The 22,421-nt window shown below is 42.3% G+C and overlaps 1 protein-coding gene across 2 annotated transcripts in view; it reads left to right on the forward strand.

The window, feature by feature from the left end:
• Positions 1–22,421, forward strand: part of PLCB1 (phospholipase C beta 1) — a 425,476-nt gene that overhangs the window by 102,182 nt on the left and 300,873 nt on the right. For both annotated transcript variants that reach the window (XM_062571529.1, XM_062571530.1), the window contains exon 3: positions 9,994–10,062. In XM_062571529.1, the coding sequence (XP_062427513.1) occupies positions 9,994–10,062 (69 nt within the window). The remainder of the gene's footprint in view (positions 1–9,993; positions 10,063–22,421) is intronic.

Here is a 22,421-nt window from a genome sequence, read left to right on the forward strand (position 1 = left end):
TCTGCTTCCTGACCGTTTCTTTGGCACTTAGAGCTGAGTTGTGGGCTCCAGGCACCCACAGTCTGTAAATGCAAGTAAATGAGATCTTCCTTAATGAAGCAGCAAAGAACTGTATGCATAGACAAGGAAGGCTTGTTTTGCTTTCATTATCAAAAGGGTACTTTTAATGAAAAATTCGCTCTCTCTTTTTTATACCTAGTAGCACAGTGCTTCATATAAACTACAACTCTTTTTCCTGTACTAGAAAATGTTACTATTCTTATATCTCCAGGGATATATCTAGAGAGACTGAGTATTAAGAGGATAGCAAAAACTTCTCCATTCGTGGATTATACTTCTGTCGGAATAACATAAGGGCCTTTCACTAAGGATGTGTGTGACTTAGCACTTAAAGAAGAACGTGCAAACAAAGAAACCTTGCAAGGTCTCGTTCCCTGTGCAGTTAGGTCAAATCACAAATGCCAGGTTCTGCCTCACAAATGCTGAGGTCCTTCAACTCCTTTTAATTTGAGAATGATTAATAACCATCCAACTAAAGCTTAGCTCTTTTAGGTTCAAAATTGCATCTAATTTGGTTTGGACACAAAGAAGTTATTCTATTTTGGTGATTTTGAATAATGTCCATTCCATGTGATACCAAAACCTTTGAAAATGTTTGCTCTGGGGTGACTGTCCACCATCTGAGAGAGCTGAAAGTAGTGGTGGTCACCTCACCAGATGCAGCTATGCGAGAGTGCAACGAGAACCACCTGATGTGCCACTTGCAACATGATCTCAAGTGCATCAGTCTCCTCCTTGTCTAATAAATCATATTTATTTACTTAGGCAAAGTGGAAAAGGAGAAGTTGAGAAAGTAAGTCAAAGAGAGCTTCTTTGGAGAGGAATGGTTGAGAATTTACTGGGGCTGTGGAATGGCTGGTGTCAAAACTGCGCTGTGAACCAGACGAAGCAGTAACCTAAACCATTCGCTTGCGTGAATTCCAGCTTACTGCCGTGAGTTAGATGGAGGTGAGCGTCTGCCAGAACTACTTGGTCAAAAATATCTTTCTAGGCCTAAGAAACACGTGCAACTAAAGTGATGTTTAAACTTCTTGTTGGCTGTGTTGCCCATTTGATGCCTTGCTGTATGAGGGCTTCTTGGCCTAAGAAAACACCAATGTGAACAAAGCTAATGGAGGTTCAGATCTTCATTTTGCATTTCCTTTTTTTCTATTTGGATTCGATGTTTTCCTTCAGCTACATTTGCAACTTCTGTGCCTGCTAATGCAACATACTAAAAAATCTGTCTCACTTGTTTTGGAATTTTTAACAAGTTGAAAAATTTCTGGAAAAAGAGGGGGAAAAAAAAAAACAGTACCACACAAATACATTTGTTGTTTTCTGTTGAGCCTTACTCCTGATTTTGTAATGGGCATGTTTCCTGCTGTTAGGTTTTAAGAAGGATTGAACTGCGCAATGTTGTTTGAATTGTCTCAAATCACGGGGGTTTTTGTTAGGCATGAGTGGTGCTCTCTAGCACTTTTAGCTGGAAGAGTTTGTAGAACGACAGCTTAGCTCCCTTAAAGATGTAGGGCAGGCTGATTCCTACGTGGTGCACAGGTAGAGGACAGCAGAAGTAGCCACCTTTTTCTTCTCCAGGAGCTGCAGCAGCTCCACAATTAAAATGACTGTGGCGAGAGAAAAGTCCTGGAGCTAAACCTGCTGTTTAATCTGATTTTCTGCCAGTATTTATTGGCTAGAAACGCAGAGTTTTAAAAATAGGTAAATTTGAGTGAAGTTGTCGAGGCAGCAGAGTGTTTTTTGTCTTTCTTGGCATCTCATGCTGCTGTTTCTGCTCCTCTTCATTGTGGGTGCCAGAGCAGTTGAATTTGTTTTGGCATTTTATTTCATTTTGTTTTATTTATGTAGGTGTTTAAGAGGTAGAGAATTTGGGATCCCTTTTCACCAAGTTTCAAAAATTAGATCACAGAACAAATCTAGGAGAAGAGTCACCACTGATGTGGTGGCCTTGAAATGGGGAGGCAGAGTCTGGCCTTAGTGTTTTGAGAAAGAAGTTATCCAGGGCTTCCCTCTGCCTGCGCTGCTCTGCGTGGAGGCCTCGGTTTTCTCTGGGCAGTGCCGAGCAGAGGTTCGGGGAATAGGAGAAACCCCTTGGCGAGGAGCTGCTTACGGGTGCCTGCTGTTGTGCATAATAAATGGCAAGATCTTCAGAAAATCAGGCAATGCTTCCTTGGGCGTGCAGTGCTGCGGAAGCTGCGTTGGCTTCCACGCTGGTCGTTGTTGCTGTAATTGCAAGATTTTAGTGGTGCCCTGCTGTAAGAAATGAGCAGGAAGTTTCCTCTCCTTCCCTCCTATTTAGTGCAGCCACGCTGCAGAGGGCAGGATTTCATTATTGTTATTATTAATTTTAATACATGGAGCATTTGGCAGTTCATTAGCTGTACCTTGTGGCTTGAAGAGATTGCTTTATTTTCTGGATACGAGGCTAACGGCCGAGTACAATCCACTCTTTTGTGCTGTTTCCCCGAACGCTAGCTGCTTTTTGGCAGCTCCTGCGGGCATTGCCAAGCGTAACCAAAGAAGATTGCAACTTGGATTCTGAAGGATATGAGGAAAACCCAGAACGGTGTTCTTCATTGAAGTGGGGACGAAATAAAAACCTTCAGAAAACCAGTGGCTAGGATGGAAGTATGTGTTTAGTTTAAACGTAAGCTGGGTGGTAGCATTTGCTCTTTCGTTTGAATGCGTAGATATTGCTGCTTCCTCGTACCCCCGTGAGGAGGGCCACGTCCTGCAGCTGACCTGAGCCAGACGCACGGAGCTGCGGGAGGACTAGTTGCTTCACGCAGGGTGACTCGCCATGGCATTAGCATAATTTCCAACAGCTTATTAAAAAGAGATGGGAAGATAACAAAACATTTTGAACTTGCAAAGAAGAAGTCGCTGTGGAAAAAGGTTTTGCTCTTGTCAGTGCGAGTTTTACCATTGACCGCAGGGTGTGCTGTGCTACTCGTTTATTGACACAGCAGATGATTTTGATGCCTGATAATTGAATTGTGTGTTGCCAGGAGGAAGCGTGGAGACAGCTTCTTCAGGGACTGGCTTGCTCTAGTAGGATGCAGCTTATGAATTATGTAACAGGACTTTCGGAAAAACACCGCACTACCTTAGCTCGTCTCCCGTTACCGTTGTGGCCAGTCTTGCTGTTTGCTCTTGCAGCAGTCGGTGCAGGATTCCTTCAGAGCAGCTCACCAGTTCACCCCAGGTTTCCTTTGGGATGAGGAGACAAATCTTTGTTTTATTCAATTTATTGTTAGTGGTAATGAGGAGGGGAAAAAAGGTGTTTTTAAGAGAGAAGTTGCGTGTAACATACCCTCCCTGTGAAAGCACCCTGTCTTAAATTAGCCCTAAACATTCACTCTCATTGCAGGGAATTTCAGCCTGGAATAATTCAAATATGGTTGATTTATAAGCACGCTATCAAAATCTCTGAAACCTGAATGTGCTTTATTCTAGAAATGATTATAAATGACTGAGTTTGCCTGCCTATTCAGTCTGAATATATAGGGCCAGATGCTTCCTTGGCATGGCTTCTAATTCTTCTGAATCAGAATCAAACATTGACTTTAATTTCTCTCCGACTTGTTAGAAAGACAAATTATAGTCACTTGGGTTTTTATTTTAAATAACATATGTAAAATGCAGAATCAAAACAAAAGTAATACAGAACTGAATAGATTTTTTGCTTCAAGAAATGTTCAGTGCTTTAATGTTCAGAAAATGTTAAAATAGAATCTTTCAATATTAATGAAACATTTTATTATGATTATTTTTTCCCCAACATAATGTTGTTTAAGTCCCTGGGTGAAGTTTCTGTTTCAGCAAAACAGCGTTTTTCCTTTGAAAACTTCAGCCAGATGTTGCTATCTAATTGCATTATGTGGTGCTTGTTGACAAAACTGGCTCAGCTTTCAAAGTTTAGTTTGCCAGATTGTGTAAGATGTGACAAACTTTGAAGGCAGAGGGCTGTGTCTTTTATTAAGTCAACTGAAAATATTTAGAAGAATTAGGTAAGCTGGCTCCTCCTTCAGATTTGAAACCAAAAGCAGCAGATTTCAAAGCAAAGTATAAGTGGAAAATGATTTTTTTTTCACGGTTTAATTGGTTGTGCATCAGTTAGGCCGCAGTGGCCACAGCAGCACCGCCGTGAGAACTGTCTGACTAGTTCCCGGTAGTGCGCAGTGTTGCTTCATGTCGTGCACAGAAGGAACGTGCAAACAGAAGTGGAGATGGTGATGGACCAAGTGTGGGTTAGAGCCATCAAATGATGTGACCAGTCCACCACGGCAAGTACCCGACTTAGAATCATTTTTGTTAGAGATATAAGAAAAATAATCCGAACTGACCAACTCCATGCAGCTGTCATAACGTCCACCCACTTTTGCAAGGTATCCTTGAGGGAGTTTTCATGAGATTTGGTAGGACGCGTGGCAGCGCTCAGCTCGCCGTGCTGTCGGCGGCTCTTACGCAGAGCTCGCCGGCGAGATCGGTGAGGAAACCCGCTCCACAGCTAGCGCCGCGTCCCTAGCCACTCCCGCAGACAGCGCGATTCGCTCGGCATCCCTTTGGGCAGTTTAAAAGAGGAGTTAGCCAGCTCCTCAGCTGGTGTAAATTAGTGTTACTATATTAAATTCAAATGGGCCTGATTATAAGTGCTCGAGCAGTCACTGAGGGTTGTGCAATGTGCTGCTATGGGCGAGCACACGCTCACAGAAGAAGTGCGATTGCACAGTCCAGCCCTATATGAATAGGTCTGTCCCAGCTGCTAATTGAAAACAAACATGGCAGGGTTAATAATTCACTTGGTGGGAATGTCTGTAGTGTAAATTAGCGGGAGGTGGGGTCTGCCGGCTGTCCCAAGGGATATTACTCTGTTGCAAGATCAATAATTCTCCAAAGCAACGCCTGCGGGTCCCTAAAGAGGGAAGAGCGGACTGGTCGGGCGGTGGTTTCTCCCTGTTGCCGTGGCTTTTGCGCCTTGCGCTGCACGGAGCGCCGTTCCAGGCCTGCGCCAAGGAAGTCGGCAGCAAAACCGCCGCTCACCGCGGCGGAGGAGGGCTCGGGCCGGCTGTTTTGCAGCACGCGAAACAGGCCGTTCTTCTGTCAGGCGCTGAGCGTGTTTTTAGTTTTCAAAAGTCTGTGTACCCGGTGTAACAAGGGATTGGGAAATTGGCTTTCCTCTCGTTTGGGAGGAAATTGCTCTCTGTCTTTTTAATTAGCTGTTTGAAAGATGAAAGCGAGGGCCCAGGGGTCAGGGAACTCCAAAAGGTTTGGTATTTTTGAGGCAAGGAGGTTTTAGGAAACGGCACGTTATGAATTCTGATTTATCCGCGCCCCGTCGAAGCGTCGAAGCCGAGGTTCAGTTTGGTGCCTGGCTTCTGCGAGCGCCCTTTGCTGGCCTTTGCTTTTCTGTTTCTAATGCTCGTTACTCCCTTTGAAAGGGCCTTTCTGTGTTACGAGGGGTCTAGTTGCGCTTTCGTAAGTGAATAGATGATTAATTCTGTGGGATTTTTTGTGTTTTTGTGGATTTTTCTTTGATTTGCTTTGTTTGCTTTTTAAGAGCTAAAACATCAGGGCAATCCAACCAAAAACAGCTTTTGAAACTTGCTCTGTGTGTGTGTTTCATCAACCCTGTTTAAGACCCGTTTTTTCTCTGCGCCTTTCATCTCTCTCATGTGCTTGCTGTTACAGCCTTTATTTTTAGTGTATGTCAATCTTTTCAGTGTGCTAAATCTTATTTTTACTACAGGTACCGCACATGTCCATAGTTTCTGTAGAGCATTTCACAGCACGCTGGAGCCTGCTTTGGGGCATACACGGTATTTGTTGCAGTAAATATAACCGCTGGCCTTTTACGCTGAAGGGCAGGTTCCTGCCTGGTGCCAGTAAAATTCAGCTCCTTGCTCTTCCTTCGTCCCTGTCCCTCGTCTCCGAAGAGCCGCCTTCCCCGCACTAACTTGTGCGCAGCAGCCACCGGTGCAGTTGTGTTACGTCTCTGCCCTGTCTTGGCTTCCCTTTGCCTTATGGTCACGCAGTTTTCTGGCTCTTATCCACGGTTTTCTTTTCAATCTCTTGCCTGCCTTAGCTCCGTTTTGCTCAGCATCCTCTGGTCTCCTCCTCTCCTTAGTTGCATCTAGGCTGTTGTCCGTTTTCCCCCTTTGGTTCTTGCTCCGAGTGTGACAAACGCTCGTATGACTCTGCTGTATTTCATTACTTTCAGTTCTGCCAATATGTCCCACGTGCTTTAAATCAAAGACAAACCCTGCACTGTGTTCTTTTTGTTTTACTTAAAGTTGTACCTGCTACCTGAACACACAGATATTTAATAGTGCTTATTTGGATTTTGTATCTCTGTTTTTCTTTTTTCTCTATCTTGAGCAGCAATTCTGCCTTCTACTGCTGGCATATTCCCAATGGTCACTTAGTGCTATCGGTGCTGGCGTGTTTCACAAGAGCAACTGGTAACAGTTCCCCTCAACACCTCCCTGAAAAAAGGGAGAGGGGGAACAGAGTCCCTTTGAATTGACAAGCTTCTCATGTCTCACTAGGAATATCATGCTGCATTTTGAGATGCAAATGTGGCATGGGCTAAATTTCAAAAGAAATAAAACATGTGGAGACGTATTTGCACTAACCGACTTCACTGGGATCTGCGAAGTAGATTCCACTGAGGGATAGATGAGGTGATATGAATGTGGAAATGTTATGCTAACACTGAGGAACAGATTGCTGCTGGTAAAAATCAGCATTGTTTTTTCTAACTGAATGCATTGGCCATTTCCCTCTGGTGAGAACCTGGCCCCGTCCAGCCCTGGGGAACGGTCGCACAGGGAAATGGAGAGCTAGTGCTCATTGTACTCTGCGATTTTTTTATGTTCTTCATGCGGCTCTCCTGGTTAGTAGTGCAAGATTAGGTATCATATGGTGAAATAATTCCATGTGAACGTATGCAAGCTTTCTGGCCTGGATCTATGCACTGGTACAGGCTAGAAGCTGACCTGCTGGAAAGGAGCTCTTCAGAGAAGGACCTGGGAGTTCTGGTGGACAAATTAACCATGAGCCAGCAATGTGCCCTTTCAGCCAAGAAGGCCAGTGGTATCCTGGGGTGTGTTAGGAAGAGTGTTGTCAGCAGATGGAGGGAGGTGATCCTGATGCTCTACTCAGCACTAGAGAGGCCACGTCTGGACAGCTGTGTCCCGTTCTGGGCTCTCCAGTACAGGAGAGACATGGAGCTACTGGAGAGTCCAGTGTAGGGCTACAAAGATGATCATAGGGCTGGAGCACCTGCCCTATGAGAAACGGCTGCGAGAGCTGGGCCTCTTCACCCTGGGGAAGAGAAGACTGAGAGGAGATCTTATCAGTGTGTACAAATACCGTAAGGGAGGATGCCAAGAGGATGGGGCCAGATTCGTTCCAGTGGTGCTCAGCAACGGGATGAGGCAACAGGCACAGACACACAGGAATTCCTATGTATATTCCTATATATTCCACCTGAATATAAGGAAGAACTTCTTTCCTGTGAAGGTGACAGCACTGGAACAGGTTGCCCAGAGAGGCTGTGGAGTCTCCTTCTCTGGAGATATTCTAAACTCACCTGGACATGATCCTGTCTGATGTGCTGTAGGTGACCCAGCTTGAGCAGGGAGGTTGGACTAGATGATCTCCAGAGGTCGCTTCCAACCACAACCTTTCTGTGATATTAAGAAACTGAGAAAGGTATAGGAGATGAATCATTAGACTAATGGTATGGTGTGAGGGGCATGAAGGAGTAGCAGTGCCAACCTCAGGCCTTTCTGCAGGGGAATTGCATGCTTTTGTGCAGGAGCTTTCCTTCCCCAGAGTGAGGTCTTTGTCTTTTAAGCATCGCTCACTTCTCTTGAAAACCCGTTTCACTTTTGGGCACTGACTTTGCTTAACTCTGCTTTGAGAATGCAGCAGTTAGGCATGTATGAGACTGATTAGCTGGACTTTTTTGCATTTAAGGACTTTTCTGCACTTGGAGTTTTGAACTTTGCCCTCTTAGCCTTGCGTCAGTTATGATAGTGTCAGGCAGAATAAGGGTTAATGTATAAGAGGACCATAGATCTGGAAATAAGACCAGCTTCAAACTGGACCTGAAAGTTGGGTTCGTAGTCTTGCAGACAGCCCTGAGCTGTGATGGGGAGCTGTAGGCAAGCTTTTATGTATGGCAGTCAGCTGTAAACCTCGGAGGTTGGAGTGCTTTCAGAAGAGTATTTTATACATATGCCTTGTATATTTGTGCATTTTGGATGATTTCCTAAGGATATTCACAAAATATCACCTTTTATAACCCTGCTTCTACATCTTCCTCATCTCTGTGTTTTGATCCCATTATCCTATTTCAGGCAATTTTGGCCAAAAATAAATATCTTAGAGGTCCAAGTTTCTCAAAAACAGGCCAGGGAAAAGAGAGAGACCCTGTTCCTGTTGCCAGTATCAGAGAAGTGGTGATGTAAGTTTAGCTGTTATTAGATAGAATAGGGGTTTGCACGATGGGCAGAGGGAGATGTTATGAAAGCACAGTGAAAATTTTGTGGTAGACCTCGTGTCTTATAAGTCGACAGAAATGTACCTGCAAGAACTGTGCAGGAGCACAGAGATAAAGATACAAGTAATCTACGGAAGAGAATATGTCTGTGGGAAAATCAGCCGTTTTCTTGGCATTTAAGAATATAGTGCCTTTATGCTGCACAGAGATCTCATATTCTCTGCACAGCTTTGCAGTTGCTACTTGACGACTAAACTTCATCGAAGCTCTAATTGCAATGTGGTCACATTCCTGCTGAAGTACTTTTGGACTATTTTTAGTATGTAATTGAGCTATGCTAACATGGACTATTAGTCCAAATACTAGTGTAAATGAGGCGGACAAAATTAAGTTTTGCTTTAAGATTTTCAAGTAGCGTCAAATCAGATCAGATGTTCTTGCCTGTGTCTTGTGAAACAGTTTGTATTAGTCTTAGGAACACTGTGGATCTGAGTGCTTCCTGGGGAGCCAGCAGCTGGGAGTCACACTCCTCCCTTCTCCGGCACTGTTCCTCCGTCCAGGCTCTCTATGCCCATAAATGCTAAGGTATTCAAGAAGAGAACCAACGTGGCAACATTGAAAAATGTCCTGTCTCGGGATGAGATTGGGAAAAGGATGTTGACTCAGGGTTAAAATTCATGGCCTGTTTGGAGAGAGATGAATACCCTGTGCTAATCCCCTCCAGGCACATGCAGGGTCCCAAAAGCACTGAAAGATGATGCTTCATGTCATACATGCACAGCAGAGTACGTGAATTTGCCTAGCAGAAGCTGTCATCATGGGTCATTTTTGTTCCCCGTAGGGCATGTGTTATAACCCAGAAGTCAACATGTGTAGCGCAGAACTCAAGACTAGCATGTGAACTTTGAAATGCTTGTCAAAAGTGCAGGGCTTTCATTGAGCAATGATCGCTGTAAAATTGTTAGAAAATGTTATCATTGTGTATATGTAACTTTTTAAGTATAGACTTTTAAAATGTAAAGTAGATTTTCTGTTGCAGAGAGAATTTTCCATTTTTTAATATCTTCCTTTTCACACTATAACTAGCATAAAAAGCTAAAATTGTGTTTAAAAAAACTACAACAGCTGTTATTTAGTAATCCAAGAAATACACTTGACTAGTATGGTTGATTAAGCCTCTCTATATATATCGTAAGAGACAAATGCGTATTTTTATGGAAATTAAGTTAAGTGCCTAAGACCTTAAGTATTGCTGTTAGGATTGGTGAAGGGCAATACAACACTACATGAAATTGTTTGCAGTTTGGACAGGAGTCGTTGCAAATAGGCTAACTGCTGTCTGATCTGGGAAGTGAGGCAATGTTAACATAACAACGCTTTTAGACTAATGTAATAATGATCTGTATTGCAATTTTTCCTTCTAGGAGACTGAGCTACTAGATATCAGTCTTGTCAAAGATGCCAGATGTGGAAAACATGCCAGAGCGCCCAAGGTAGGCCTTTTTGCTGCATGCTTGCTACATGTTACATTGATTACCTAGGTAAGATAGAAGGAGAATTACACGCAAGAATTACAAAAATTTCCATAGTTCATAAAAAAAAAAATTCCTGTAGTTCATAAAAAAATGCTTTATCTTTTCCTCATTTAACAGAGTTTCTCATAAGAAGTTCTGTGATTGCTGAGCTGTTGTTTGGTTCTTTGTGGATAATGCTGATGAAAGTTCTGTTCAAAGTGAACGGACAAGAACTGGGCTTTGCCTAGGGCAACACTTAAACCGACACAAGTCCTGGCTTCCCTGATGGCCAGGAACTGGTAACTGTTTAGCTTCATAGTTGCATTTTATGCTATATTTTTTACTCCTTTGGTGCCCCTTGATGCCAGAAAGAGTTTTTATAGCTGTCTTCGGAGAGGTCGAGGTAAGAGTTCCTTTAGGCCCACTCTTGCATACTCCTTTGCAGTCTTTGAAGACAGTTGGCAGTGGATACATTTTCTCTGTGGTGTTTTCATTTGAACATGAACTGCACATCAGAGAGAAATCCAGGCGCACAGCTCTGGAAGCAAGCTTGTGCCTTGGAGAATTGCGGGAGTGATATGAGAAATGCAAATCTCTCTGGGGTCCTCAAAGTACGGCATTGCTGCTTTTTAGCTGCTCTTGACCGTGGGGGGTTGGAGCAGCCCAAGGGGATGCTTTTCCTGCCCTCGTCTCAGGGGAGGAAAAACGAGCTGGCTCTGAACAGCCTCTGCTCCCTCGCTCTTCCACCCAGCCGTGGCTCCAGGCACGGCCCCGCGAGCTTCTCAGCCTGGGGAGGATACGCGTTAAGAGTAGAAATGGTGGTTTCTCTGTGCCTGAGTATGCCTATAGGTATCTCGGAGGAGACTATTCACATTTAATTTTCAAAGCTTTCCATGTAATGCTGGCAGCCTTTTAAAGGCTGAGTTATAATTGAAATGCTACAGAAGTACTTTATGACATCCACATTAATACCAAATGAGTTCACCATGATTAATGGTTCTATGATGAATAGCAATAAAGTATTAACAATGGCTAGAACATTATTTTAAAATGCTATCCACTTTATAGAGGACATTCATGTTCTTCTAACAAAATGTTTTTAGCTAAAATTTATGCATAGCTATTGCTGTGGTGACTTTTATTTATTAGGTTACAAAAAGGCAGTTTTTATTACCACGTGGTACCGATTCGACAGCAGTGGCATTAAATGAAGGGTATGAGAAAATCTTGACTTTTAGGGTAGTGAAATGTACCACCTGTGCGATTGAGATTGCTTTTTGTCATTGATTTGTGTGGGCAGAATGAAAACAGCACCTGGGTTGGCTGTTGATAGGATCTTGCAAACTGTGTGAAACAAAATGCTCGTTTTGGGGCCAGTCATGTCTGTTTTGCTTTGATCCATGTTGTGGACTCTGAGCAAAGCACAGTTAACTGCAGGTGAGTGAGTGTTGCAGAAGCCCCATTTGTGTCACATCCACAGAAGATACGAAGCTCGTGTAGCAGCAGGAAAGCTTGGCTCCAAGTCAAGGAGTAGCAGCTTGTGATTGCATGGGGGTTTCTAGTCTAATCCTTGGTATGTTGGCTCAAGAGAGCGGTGGATAGTTCCTGCATGGGAAAGCGGGAAAGCTTCACACGGCATACAAAGAAATTACTCACAATCTGTTCCTCGTACTGTTGGAAGTGGAGTGCAGCTGATGGTTATGTTGTGATGGCGCTTGGGAGCTGTGTCCATGAGCACAGCTAGACAGTAGTTTCCTGAAACCTGCTGAGCATCTTACCCTCTATACAGCACAGTCTGTGGTATGAGCTCCAGGCATGTACTGAACATATACGCTCTGGAGCTTAGCTGCCTTAGAGACAAATGCTTTTTATAGTGCCTTGGTACCACTTAACACACATTTGTTAGCAGTCCCAGAAGGTAATCTCTCGTGATCTGCTGGGATTATCGTTGATTTGGGAACCTGCTTTCTGTATTGGCCTTGCCAGATGCTAATGACAGCAATCTCCAGGCCGTTGTGCATTCACCCATCTTTCTCTGTTAAACAAAGGTTTTAGGATGTTTTTCTTTTCATGACTTCCTCTCCTTCTGCCCCCAGTAGTTTTGGACAATTTTTATACAGCATTAAAGGATTCTACCTTTTTTTTTTTTATGTAATTTCAGAATTCTAGTGGGGAGGATTTCATCTGTGTGTTGTCATTAAAAGCTTACAGAAGTTAATGAGAATCTTTCAACCTTGTTTGTTGTATGTCAGATGTAGTGCTACCTTTTGATAGAAATAAGCACCATCTTTGATAAGCCTTGGCTTTTCTAATAAACAGTTGTAATTCATTTTATTTTATATTAAACTGTAATTTCAATTTAATTAAGGATACCCATAGCAAGCTACCCAGACCTAGTATGTATGCTGCAACAAAAGGATGTAATGATTTTAAAAGACTATAAACAGTCATAATTACCAAAAAAAATCTTTCTTCTCCTTTACTGTCTGGCATGTACACTTCTTTCTTCCCCATAAGCCACATCCACCAGAGGGGACGTTTCTTTGGTTAGCTTGAATAGCTCTTAATCTTGTTGGTGGCTAGAAATGGAAGCTCTTCTTGAGGTGCATTCACTGTACCTTCTGTACAAGCCATTGGCATTCTTAATTTCTGAAAGAGAAGAGTGCGAAGGGTTTTAAAGCTAGTTTCAGCTTTGTTTGTTGACATTTACTTTTCACAATATTTTGTGGTTGTTCTGAATGTTTTTTGTAATGTGTCTTCTAGCCTCTATCACAAGGTAAAACACACTTCCATTTTGGGGATGTTTTCATCAATGAAGGATTAACAGCCAAATACTTTCTTTTTATTTAGATGGTACCTTTCTTCTTCTATTTGACCTTTTACACTTTGTCCCTAAATCTGTTGAAAATGTGATGCATTTTGCTCCTGTAATTATATCCAAGCTGTAGATTATCTTTTGTAGTGCACTGACGAGGAGACAGTAGCCTGTGCTGTGGAGAAAGGTGGGTACTCTGAACACTGAAGTTTTCTAGCCCTCTCTGGGCCATACTGCATGTAAGAAGAGTAACAACAGATAAGTTGCACTACTATATGCTTTTCATAAGCTAAAGAAAGAGAGCTCTTTCTTTCTGGGTTCCCGCTCCACGGGATCTGATTCTTTTTCTGTTCCTTATTATATTTAGCCTCAAAACATTCCTTTAAGGCACACAAATACAGTAATCATCAGTGAGTGCATGGAGGCAAAACAAGGAAGGAACTAGGATCGCCTCAGACTTGATGTGTTCACCTACTAGCTTGCCGCTTTGCAACCTAGTAGTCAACTCTCTTAGTAGTAGTAGTAGGACTAGTAGTAGTCAGCTCTGCTCTGTGCCTTGAGAGCAAGAACATTTCTCCACCTTCTGGGTGGTGATGTCTACTGTAATCTCCTTTGAAATATGTTCCTAATTCTTCCTGTTCCTTGGAGACTTCAGAGCAGAGCACTGCCACTGTTCCAGGTCATGAAGCCAGGTGTAGCACCAGCTTACAAAAGTGTCTGGAAAAAAAAAAAGCTTCTTCCTGAGTAGATCTCAACAATAGTTACTCCAGGGACTTGGATAGAATTGATTAATGGAGTAGCCTCGCACTAGACCATGCTCCTAAAACTGAGGTCGGTCTTAGAAGGTGATAGGAGTTGTTATGTCTGTGTTCACACTTCAGGGCACTTGTGTCCATTTGTGGCTGTCCCCTGAGAAGTGCTGTTACTGTTGGTATGGCGTCAAGCCTAGAGCCTCACAGCAATTTCTCTATGTGCCTTCGCCTTTAGCCTTCCCAAATGGTCAGAACTGATTTCATCCATGGCAGCATCCACTGACTTTTCCAAATAAAGGAAACTCAAGACTGGGAAAATGAGACAAATTCAGGAGACTCTTGCAAATCTCCCTGCTACTTTGAATTTCCAGTTGGCTGGATGCATCCAAAGGACTAATGCAGCCAAAGGAAATACTAGATTTAGGGGGCTAGGTAGAGCATAGGCCCTGTGACTCTTAGGCAGAGTATCAGAATCATTTTAACAGCAGAGGAAGGTGGACACAAAGTTAAAAGCCTTATCTGTCAAAGTGTTTAACCATCTGTGATTAAACCTGTTTCTTCCTTGGAACATAAGTTTCTAATGATGTAGAAGGGATGTCTTTAGTGGGTACATAAACACTTAACAGTTGTGAGGAAAGAAGATTGTCCTCTGAACCCAAATCACTAAATAATGTACTGAGAAACTTAAATATAGTCTTGTTTTTTTCCATATTTTGTCAGGGATGAGTCCTGTCTTCAGCTGCTATTTTCAGAAACGATAACAGAGTTTTCCATCTAAATGCAATATATATGCAGAGCCTTACCCTTCAGAATAAGGATAACTCTCACACAGTACAGAGCACTGCAGTGGATCTCTAAATGAGAGAGAAATGGAAGTAATGTTCTGAGGAGAATAAAAAAAGACTAATTATATATGTTAGAAAAACTATCTGAATTCAAAACACAATGAAAGTTATACAAAGAGAGGGAATTAGAAGATGATTATCAGAACTGTGGCTTTTTATTAAGTGTTGGAGTCGTTTAGGACGGGAGCGAAAGACCTGTTGAGAACAGATTAACATGCCCTTCTGAAGACGTGGCTGCATAAATTCAGGGCAGCCGTTCTGCGACGTGGAAGGCCTTTTCTCCCGGTTCCCGGGCGGTCGGTCCTCCAGCCGGCAGCAGCAAGGTCAGAGCGTCGGGACGCCGAGGGCTTACGTCGTCCAACTTTCTGAAGGCTGAAGAAATTCTGTAGATTGCTGGTTGTGATGAAGCAATTATTCGCTACTTTTTCTCTTGCATAGTGCATTCTCCCAAGCTTTGTTTTGATGTGCAGACCGAGGAAGGGCAGTACTTCCGCTTGTGAAGTTTAATGCAGAGGTCTGTAAAATAAATGCAGACATAGCATGGACAGGAATATATGTCTTTGTATAACGAGACACAGAAATAGCTCTGCATATTCACGTGCCCTCTGCGAGGCGCAGAGGTGCTGCTGCGCAAGTGTCCATCTTCCCGAAACAGAGACATGTAGCTAAAGATGTCAGGCAGTACTCAGTATTGGCGAAATGGTTAGGTGGGGAAAAAATTTGTGTTATGCTGTCAGGACTATGAAATTCACACTTTTTACCATCTTGTATTTGCTTCAGCCACTAACAGTTCCTATGGAAACCAAAATCTTAATGCAACTGTGTAAGTGTTTCTAGTAACAAGAAGAAATATCAGGATGAGTTGGCAGGAATTAGGAAATAACCCTATGGCAAATGTTCACATTTAAAACGTTTTTGAGGCGTTTGATTATTATGTTTTACCTCAAAGATATCATAAATCATGCAACAGGAAATGGATTTTTTTTAAATGACGTATACAGCGTGGAACCTGCAGGAGACTGAACGATCCCATCGTTCGTCATTTAAATGCCAAAATATTTGTAGGGCATAGTCCCCAGTTTGAAAGACATTCTTAGCTCCCCTGCCCTGAATTTTATCACTTTGAGAAGAAAGCTTTGCAGAGAATAATAATTAAGCCTCTTTTATATCAGAGGTTTACCAAGGCCTCAACTATAACAGTATTCTCAGCAGTCTTTCTGTATTTGGTAGCTTTTCCTGAAATCCTCAAATTTTAGAGCAAGATGATTTCAGGCATATCTCAGCTTTGATTTAAAAATATGCTGTCTTTCCCCACTGCAAAGAGTATGCTAATTTATGACATATTTATAGAGAAAAAATGACATCCATGAACTAAATGGGTTCAAAAGCTGAAAGTAAAACTGAAGAAAGGTCTAAATAATTATTTCAACTTGAAAATCTGTTATTTTCAGGGAAGTGGGACGTGCAAGTCTTCATATTTGCATTTTTGGAGGTATGAAGACTGCTGTTTTCTGAGCCTAATTCTGTAATCTCTTATACTGATTTAGAATTTTCCTGACATTTAGGTAAAATTTTCTGCCGATAGATAAGACTGTTGTCTGTTAAGTTTGCAAATAATCTCTTCTTTTTTTTGTCTTAAGTGTATTACTTGAATTCATAAATACAGATGATAAAGAACACTCTTGAACCCAGTCCAAGCACACGTAGGCAAATAAACAAATCACAGATAACACTTGGTTGGTTGACCTCTGAAGAAGGCTATAATTTCTGTTTGCCAATCCAATGACAGGAGCCTATCAAAATAAACAAAAATCAATCACTGAATTTCCTTATGGTATTTGAAGTTCTATTTTTACTGGCAGTCTTGTATTCAGTGGTGAGATTGTTTGGTTTTTTCTTTCATCAAAGCACAAAGGAGGCCTCTGTCATTTTATTATATTTGAAAACTGAGTGGTTGTTCATTTCTTTATGACAAAGCCTGAGCTAGGGCAATTACGTTGTCTTTAATAAACTTTCCTGATTAGACTGTGTGCAGGAAAAGGCAGGTAGATTGTTTGGGTGTGTGTTTTTTTTTTTCTTTTTTTTTTTCCTTCCAGTCTATAAATTGTCTGGGAAGGTCTGCTGCCTACCTGGGTTGCATAGGAGAGTAGCAGACCTGCCTTTGCAGCACAAGATTGCTGGCACGCTGCCTGTCTAAAATGCTGCTATGGCTGTTATTTTTATCTGCTGATAAACGCATGGCACTTTCCTTTCAACCACCTTGTTTTAAATTAGAAACCCTAATGTAAATTACACCTAAGCAATGTTCTATTGCTGCTAAATTTTTTTTTTAAAAAAGACACATGCACACAACTCGCCTTCTTCCCACCAAAACTCATCTGATTTGACTCATCTTAGATAGAACAATAACATTCCCCCCCCCCAAAAAAAAGAACCCAAACCCGTAAGCCCCTAAATATTTTGTTGTTGTTCTGCATCACTGCTTTGTTTCACATCGGCAGTGATTAAATTCTGTGGACATTTTCTCTAGGTTGTGGCATTTTATTAACAAAAGTTAAGATTGAGCAGTTTGACGTTCTGCAGGAGGAAACATCTCACCACTACCCATAGTCAAGCAGGTTACACGGCAGGGTGGGGGGGGGGGGGAAGAAGGCAAGTTGTGGTGTTGCTGGGAGGCTTTTGAAGTTTTTTCCTCCTGATCTGGAGATGTTAAGCCCTTGGGGAAAGGTCTCATCCTCAGAGTGAAGTAAGGGAACGTGGAGGGGAGCTCTGTGCTCTTCCATGCCCTGGAGAGCATTGACGTGTGGGACGAAGTCTACACTTGTGGGAAAGCAGAGCAGAGCAAAGGTTCCTCAAGAGGCACCCGGCGCTTGGGGCGTTTGCTGGCGGTGAAGCAGCCCGGTCTGCCTCCGGGGTAGTTTGCGGGGCCCCTCGTGCCGAGGGCTGCAGCCAGCTCGGAGATCCCTTTGCACCCCCTGAGTGGCCCAGACCGAGGTGACCTTGTGCAGCCCTCTGCTCCCCCAGGGCTGGGACCTCTCCTGAAGCTGGTTTCAGCTGTAAAACCTCCCTCTGGCTCCTCGCCACTCAGCCTCAGTATTTGCAAATGTTCATAACAAGATAGAAGGAAAGTTTTTTTTATTTATTTTTTTCTCCCCTCCCCTGCTCACTCGCTGTTTCAGTGAGCTTTGTGTGCTGCTTGGTTTTACATTTTCTGTTGTTATCTTTGTAAAACATATGTTTTATTTTTTTACTCTATACTTTCATGCCAAAGTGCGTAACAACAAAATCTGTTTTTAAGGGCGTAAGTACTTTATGAATGTGAGTTCACAAATTCACATTTAAATTTTAAAAGGCAGGTTAGGACCCTGCCCAGTTAAACATGCAGTATTTCTGGGTTGCTAAGAACCCCAGCAAGCATCAATAAACCTGCATTTTAAATGCTGTTTCCAGATATGGCTTTGAACAAATGAGGCAGGTCTGCCCCCGTTTTAAATAACGGTAAAGCTCTGACAAGTCTGAACTACGTTTTTTTAATAGCTCCCAAGAGATTTTAATTTTTTTTTAGGGCAACATGAAGTTATCTAAGAGGTTGGGTTAGCGAAGCTAAGTGTTAATACTAAGAGTGCCCAGTGTGTTCATGTCCACGCATCGCCTCTTGACTTGCACTAGGATCACGACGCCTTGGGAAAACTCAGGCCTTTTCTTTTCCCCTCCCTTCGCACCATACCCAACAGAACGAGCTTGTGCTTCATTAGTAGGGCTCCTAAGTGCTACACGATTAATAATAATAATAAAAGTCACTTTTCCTAAAGAATGCTGCATATAGCCTCAGTCACGAGCGCGTATTAGTCCTTCCTTCTGAGCAATGATCTCCATCTAGAAATAGTTTCTAACTATTGAAGCGTATGTTTTAGCACAAGTCTGGAGCTGCGTGTGCACTGAGGGATCTGCTGGCAGCGGGACACCCTCGAGCTTCAGGGGTGACAGGATGGAGTCAAAGGAACAAAATCCAACGAAAATGGCAACGCAGGAACTTTATTGCGCTGTTGTAAGAACAAAAGATTAAAACTTCTTCATTTTATTAGTACTTGGCTTAGTATGTTCCTGACAGCTGAGCATAACTGGCTGTAAACGTACACATTGGTATGATAGCCAGGACAGATGTCTAAGGAAAAAGTAACGTGAAGAAACCGAAGACTCTGCAGTTGGCTCTTGAGGCTAAAACTTTGATCGTGTAATTTATCGCCCCTACTGAAAATGATCTTGGTTTTGTCACTTATGGCTTTTCAGTCTATTTGTTAGTGCCCCAAAGCGCGCCTGCGCCTGTAGAAAAGCCCAGCGCAGTGTCAGCATCAGCTGCACTGCTGTTTCTTAGAGGGATACAGGCGTCCTCCAAAAAGAGAGACTAAAGTATCTTGACTTCCCTTGGAAGTGCGAAAGGGAAGCAGCAGGCGTCCTGCTTGGTTGACAGGCCTCCCTCAGTCTTGCCGGGAAGCACTTTATTAGCGATGTGCAAGTGGGGCGTAGAAGAGAGTCAGCTACAGGTAAGATGAAGACAAGTTTTGCGGGACACCGAAGGTCCCGCTAAACGTGCTTAGAGGCAACTCTTTATGGCCTGGTTCAAAGTCCGGTAGAGCGATTCCGAGTGCTGTTGTCCAGCACAGAGGTGGCTGCTTTGCCCAGTGGGGACTACGGTTTGGGCGGGAAAGCGGGAACTGTTTGGAATCAGCTAAACAGACTGTATGGAAATAGCTAAGAGTCCACGTGAATTAAAAAAACAGCAGGAAACTGTGGCTGTTTCTTATGCAATGATATCAGAATAGTCATGACGAGTACATGTTACCATTTTCCAAAGGACCAAGTAGGCCTGCTCACTAAAATAAGACTTTTATGGAATTTTAGAATCTTTTTGTATAGAATGTAGAATGTTAAAAAGGATCATTGCTGTTTTGGACTATACATCTTAGATCCCCTCCTGAGATATTTCATATCTTCATAATTAACATGAGAAAATACTTTAGGAGAGTAAGATATTCTATATGGCCTGCACTCTAGTGTTGGATGTTTTTCCTTGTCAAGGTGCTGCTTCTTTCAGATAGATCCTGAACTCAGAGTATGGTTCTTATGCCGGTGTCATGAAACGCTTTCCCTTTGCTCCAGTCTGCCATGGCTGTGTAAGAACATGGAGGCAGATGCATGCTAATATATGCGGGTTTTGGTTTTTTATACTGTGGGAGATTTCTGAAAGAAAGATTTTCTTTTTAATTATAAACAGAATTGTGTTACCTGCTAAGGCATGTGAGTGCTTATTTGTAAATAAAGATGGTAATATTTGTGCAGTGATAACAAAATACCTTGTAAACGTATTGAGCATAAATTCCCTGTCTCTGGCTTTCTCAGCTTGCTTCACAGCCTCATCCTAGTGATATAAAAGATTATCAGTTGTTGCTGCTAGGGATTTTGGAGCCGGGGCTTCCGTGGCCCTCTTCCCCTCTGCTCCGTGCCTGGGGTGTTAACGAGCTGTCCACAGGGACTGTTCCTGCAAAATGGATGGCACGGTGATGTTCACTGGTACACAAAGCAGAGCAAAATAATTATGCTATCGATACGTCAATGCTAAAAGAATATTCTCTGAGGGCCCTAGGTTTGCTTACTGCACTTTCAGCCGTTGGTTTCAATGGGTGTCTCACTGGAAGGAAGCGCAGTGTGCTCCTGATAAAAACTGCCATGCGTTAAAATTGATTTATACTTCATTTAGCAATGCTTTTCTATCTATCAAGTGTGTTCGGACATACCCTTCCCAAGGAAGAGCATTTCCATCGCTACAGAGTTAATGGGTGGAAGTGCCACGGGCCTTCAGCAGTGTGGGCGATCTGCGCTAGCGGCAAATACGAACTGGGTAACGGGACATTTTCTGAGTGTGGGTCTTCTCTCTTGCCTGGTGGCTTGCGCTGGAAGGATGCGCTGTTGTGTGCTTGGGGAGAGTCTGTTTTGCATTCCATGAAAAATGACCCTAAATGAGAAAAATCAGGGCTTGCCTCCTCTTGAGAAGTTTCATCTGCTGAGAAATCCAGTGCATGAATGTGTGTGTTATTTCTGTTAACAAAAGTAATCTGATGAGAAGTGTGTGAAAGTAGGTGAATTAAATTTTTTCAGAACTTGCCTCTGTGCTAGGGTATATACAGGAATTTCCTTGCACTGAAGGGTTAAAGGGTATGATTTGGATCCCAGCTCTTTGTTGGATATGTTGTTCCCCATTTCATGCCTCTAATGTGTAGTTTCAATTATTGGCCAGCCTAGAAATGTGGGGATCTTCCTAAAAATGTACCAGAAAGATACGGGATCACAGTGTGTCCTAGAAAAAATGTGCAGAAATTACTTGAGCGGAGTCAGTGCTGATCTTAAGCTACAGTCACTTTAGCTCTATTTTTAGTCCATACAACAGTCTTGATTGAATTGCAAAGCAGAAAAAAATGTATATGATTGTAAATTATAGTAATCTGTTAAAATGAAGGTTCACTCACAAGGTTGATTGCATGTGGTTTATGTTGTTAGCTTCTGAGTTACATTGTTTAACCTGGGGGATTTGGATAAATTAATTGGATAAATTTATTGGATAAATTAATTTGGATAAATTTCTTGAGAGCAGAAATATCCTTGGCTGGGAACTGTAAGGGAGTTCTTAGCTAAGGTGTTTGCAAAATGCGTTTTCTTTGTTGTTTCTTGGAATTAAAATGACCTTGCAAATTTTCAATATCAAAATAGGCCTAGGTGGTAGCAGATTTTTTTTCCATACCGTTGTGCATTATCTCTGTGACTGCGCTCGGTTGCCATTAAAAAATACTGAACAATTTTCCAAATGAGGGATTTCTCCTGATTGTTATTCACCGTAACGCCTGTTCCTGCAAAGAGAACTCGGATTTTCCTCTTGGTTCTATGGCAGATCCTAAAATAGGTGTTAATGTAACGTGGAAATACTAACGTGATAATCTGAGTTGTATGAATTTAACTATTTCTACAAGGGTCAATAACCTGCACTGACAAACGAATGTGATAGCGAAGCCAGCAAGGGTGTATTGCTGGTGGTTAGCACCAGTTCGTAGGCAATGAGCTGGGCTGGTATGGGCCACGTTGCAGGGCCTTTGCTCTGAATTTTTCCTTTGCTTCCAGGAAAGTTATATCTGGTCGTGGTCTAAGGACAGCGTTACAAGCTATAGTTTATTGCAAGTGGCAAGTTACTGGATTTTTTTAGAATAGGTCAGAGGAAATGAGACCTTTCTGTAGTTTCCAAATACAGATTTTTTTTTTTTTTACCAGCTCAATGATTTTTGTAGCAAATTTTGTGCTAGAAAGATCCAGGACTTTAGGGGAGCTATACTGATTGAAGGTCTGACTTGCAGTGCATCTAATGCTCTTTTTTCTTTATTGAAACATGCTGTATGTTATAGTACCGTAACTGAACTCACAGAAAGATTTTTGTTTTTATTGCCCTCAGAGTTAACTTCCTTCTTTCAAGCTGAATCAAAATATGAAAAATAAAATGTATGAGAAGCCATATGCTGCAGTTGTGAATGTTTTATATAAACTGATTCAAAATAATGTTGGCTAGTGAAGTGGCATGAGTAGAGCAGTTATGCTAGGTTGAGTTATAATACAAAAGGAGAAGGACATCAAATTCATCTCACAAATAACAGTAGGAATAACCCATTGAGGGCAATGGGAATTTTGGGTTTTGTGGAGAGGAAGATTCACTTTATTTTACTGCAGGGCAAAACCAGCATATTTTCTGTAATACATTTTCTGTGATATGGTTTTGGTAAAACATTATAAAACACAAAATGGTCATTTGGCAATTTGAGAAGGACAGCTGATTTCAGCTAACCTAATTAGTCCAGTTTTACTATGTTTTGCCTTGATAGGGAAAAC

The sequence above is a fragment of the Rhea pennata genome, chromosome 3 (genome assembly GCF_028389875.1).
Source record: "Rhea pennata isolate bPtePen1 chromosome 3, bPtePen1.pri, whole genome shotgun sequence".
Classification (NCBI taxonomy): Eukaryota; Metazoa; Chordata; class Aves; order Rheiformes; family Rheidae; genus Rhea; species Rhea pennata.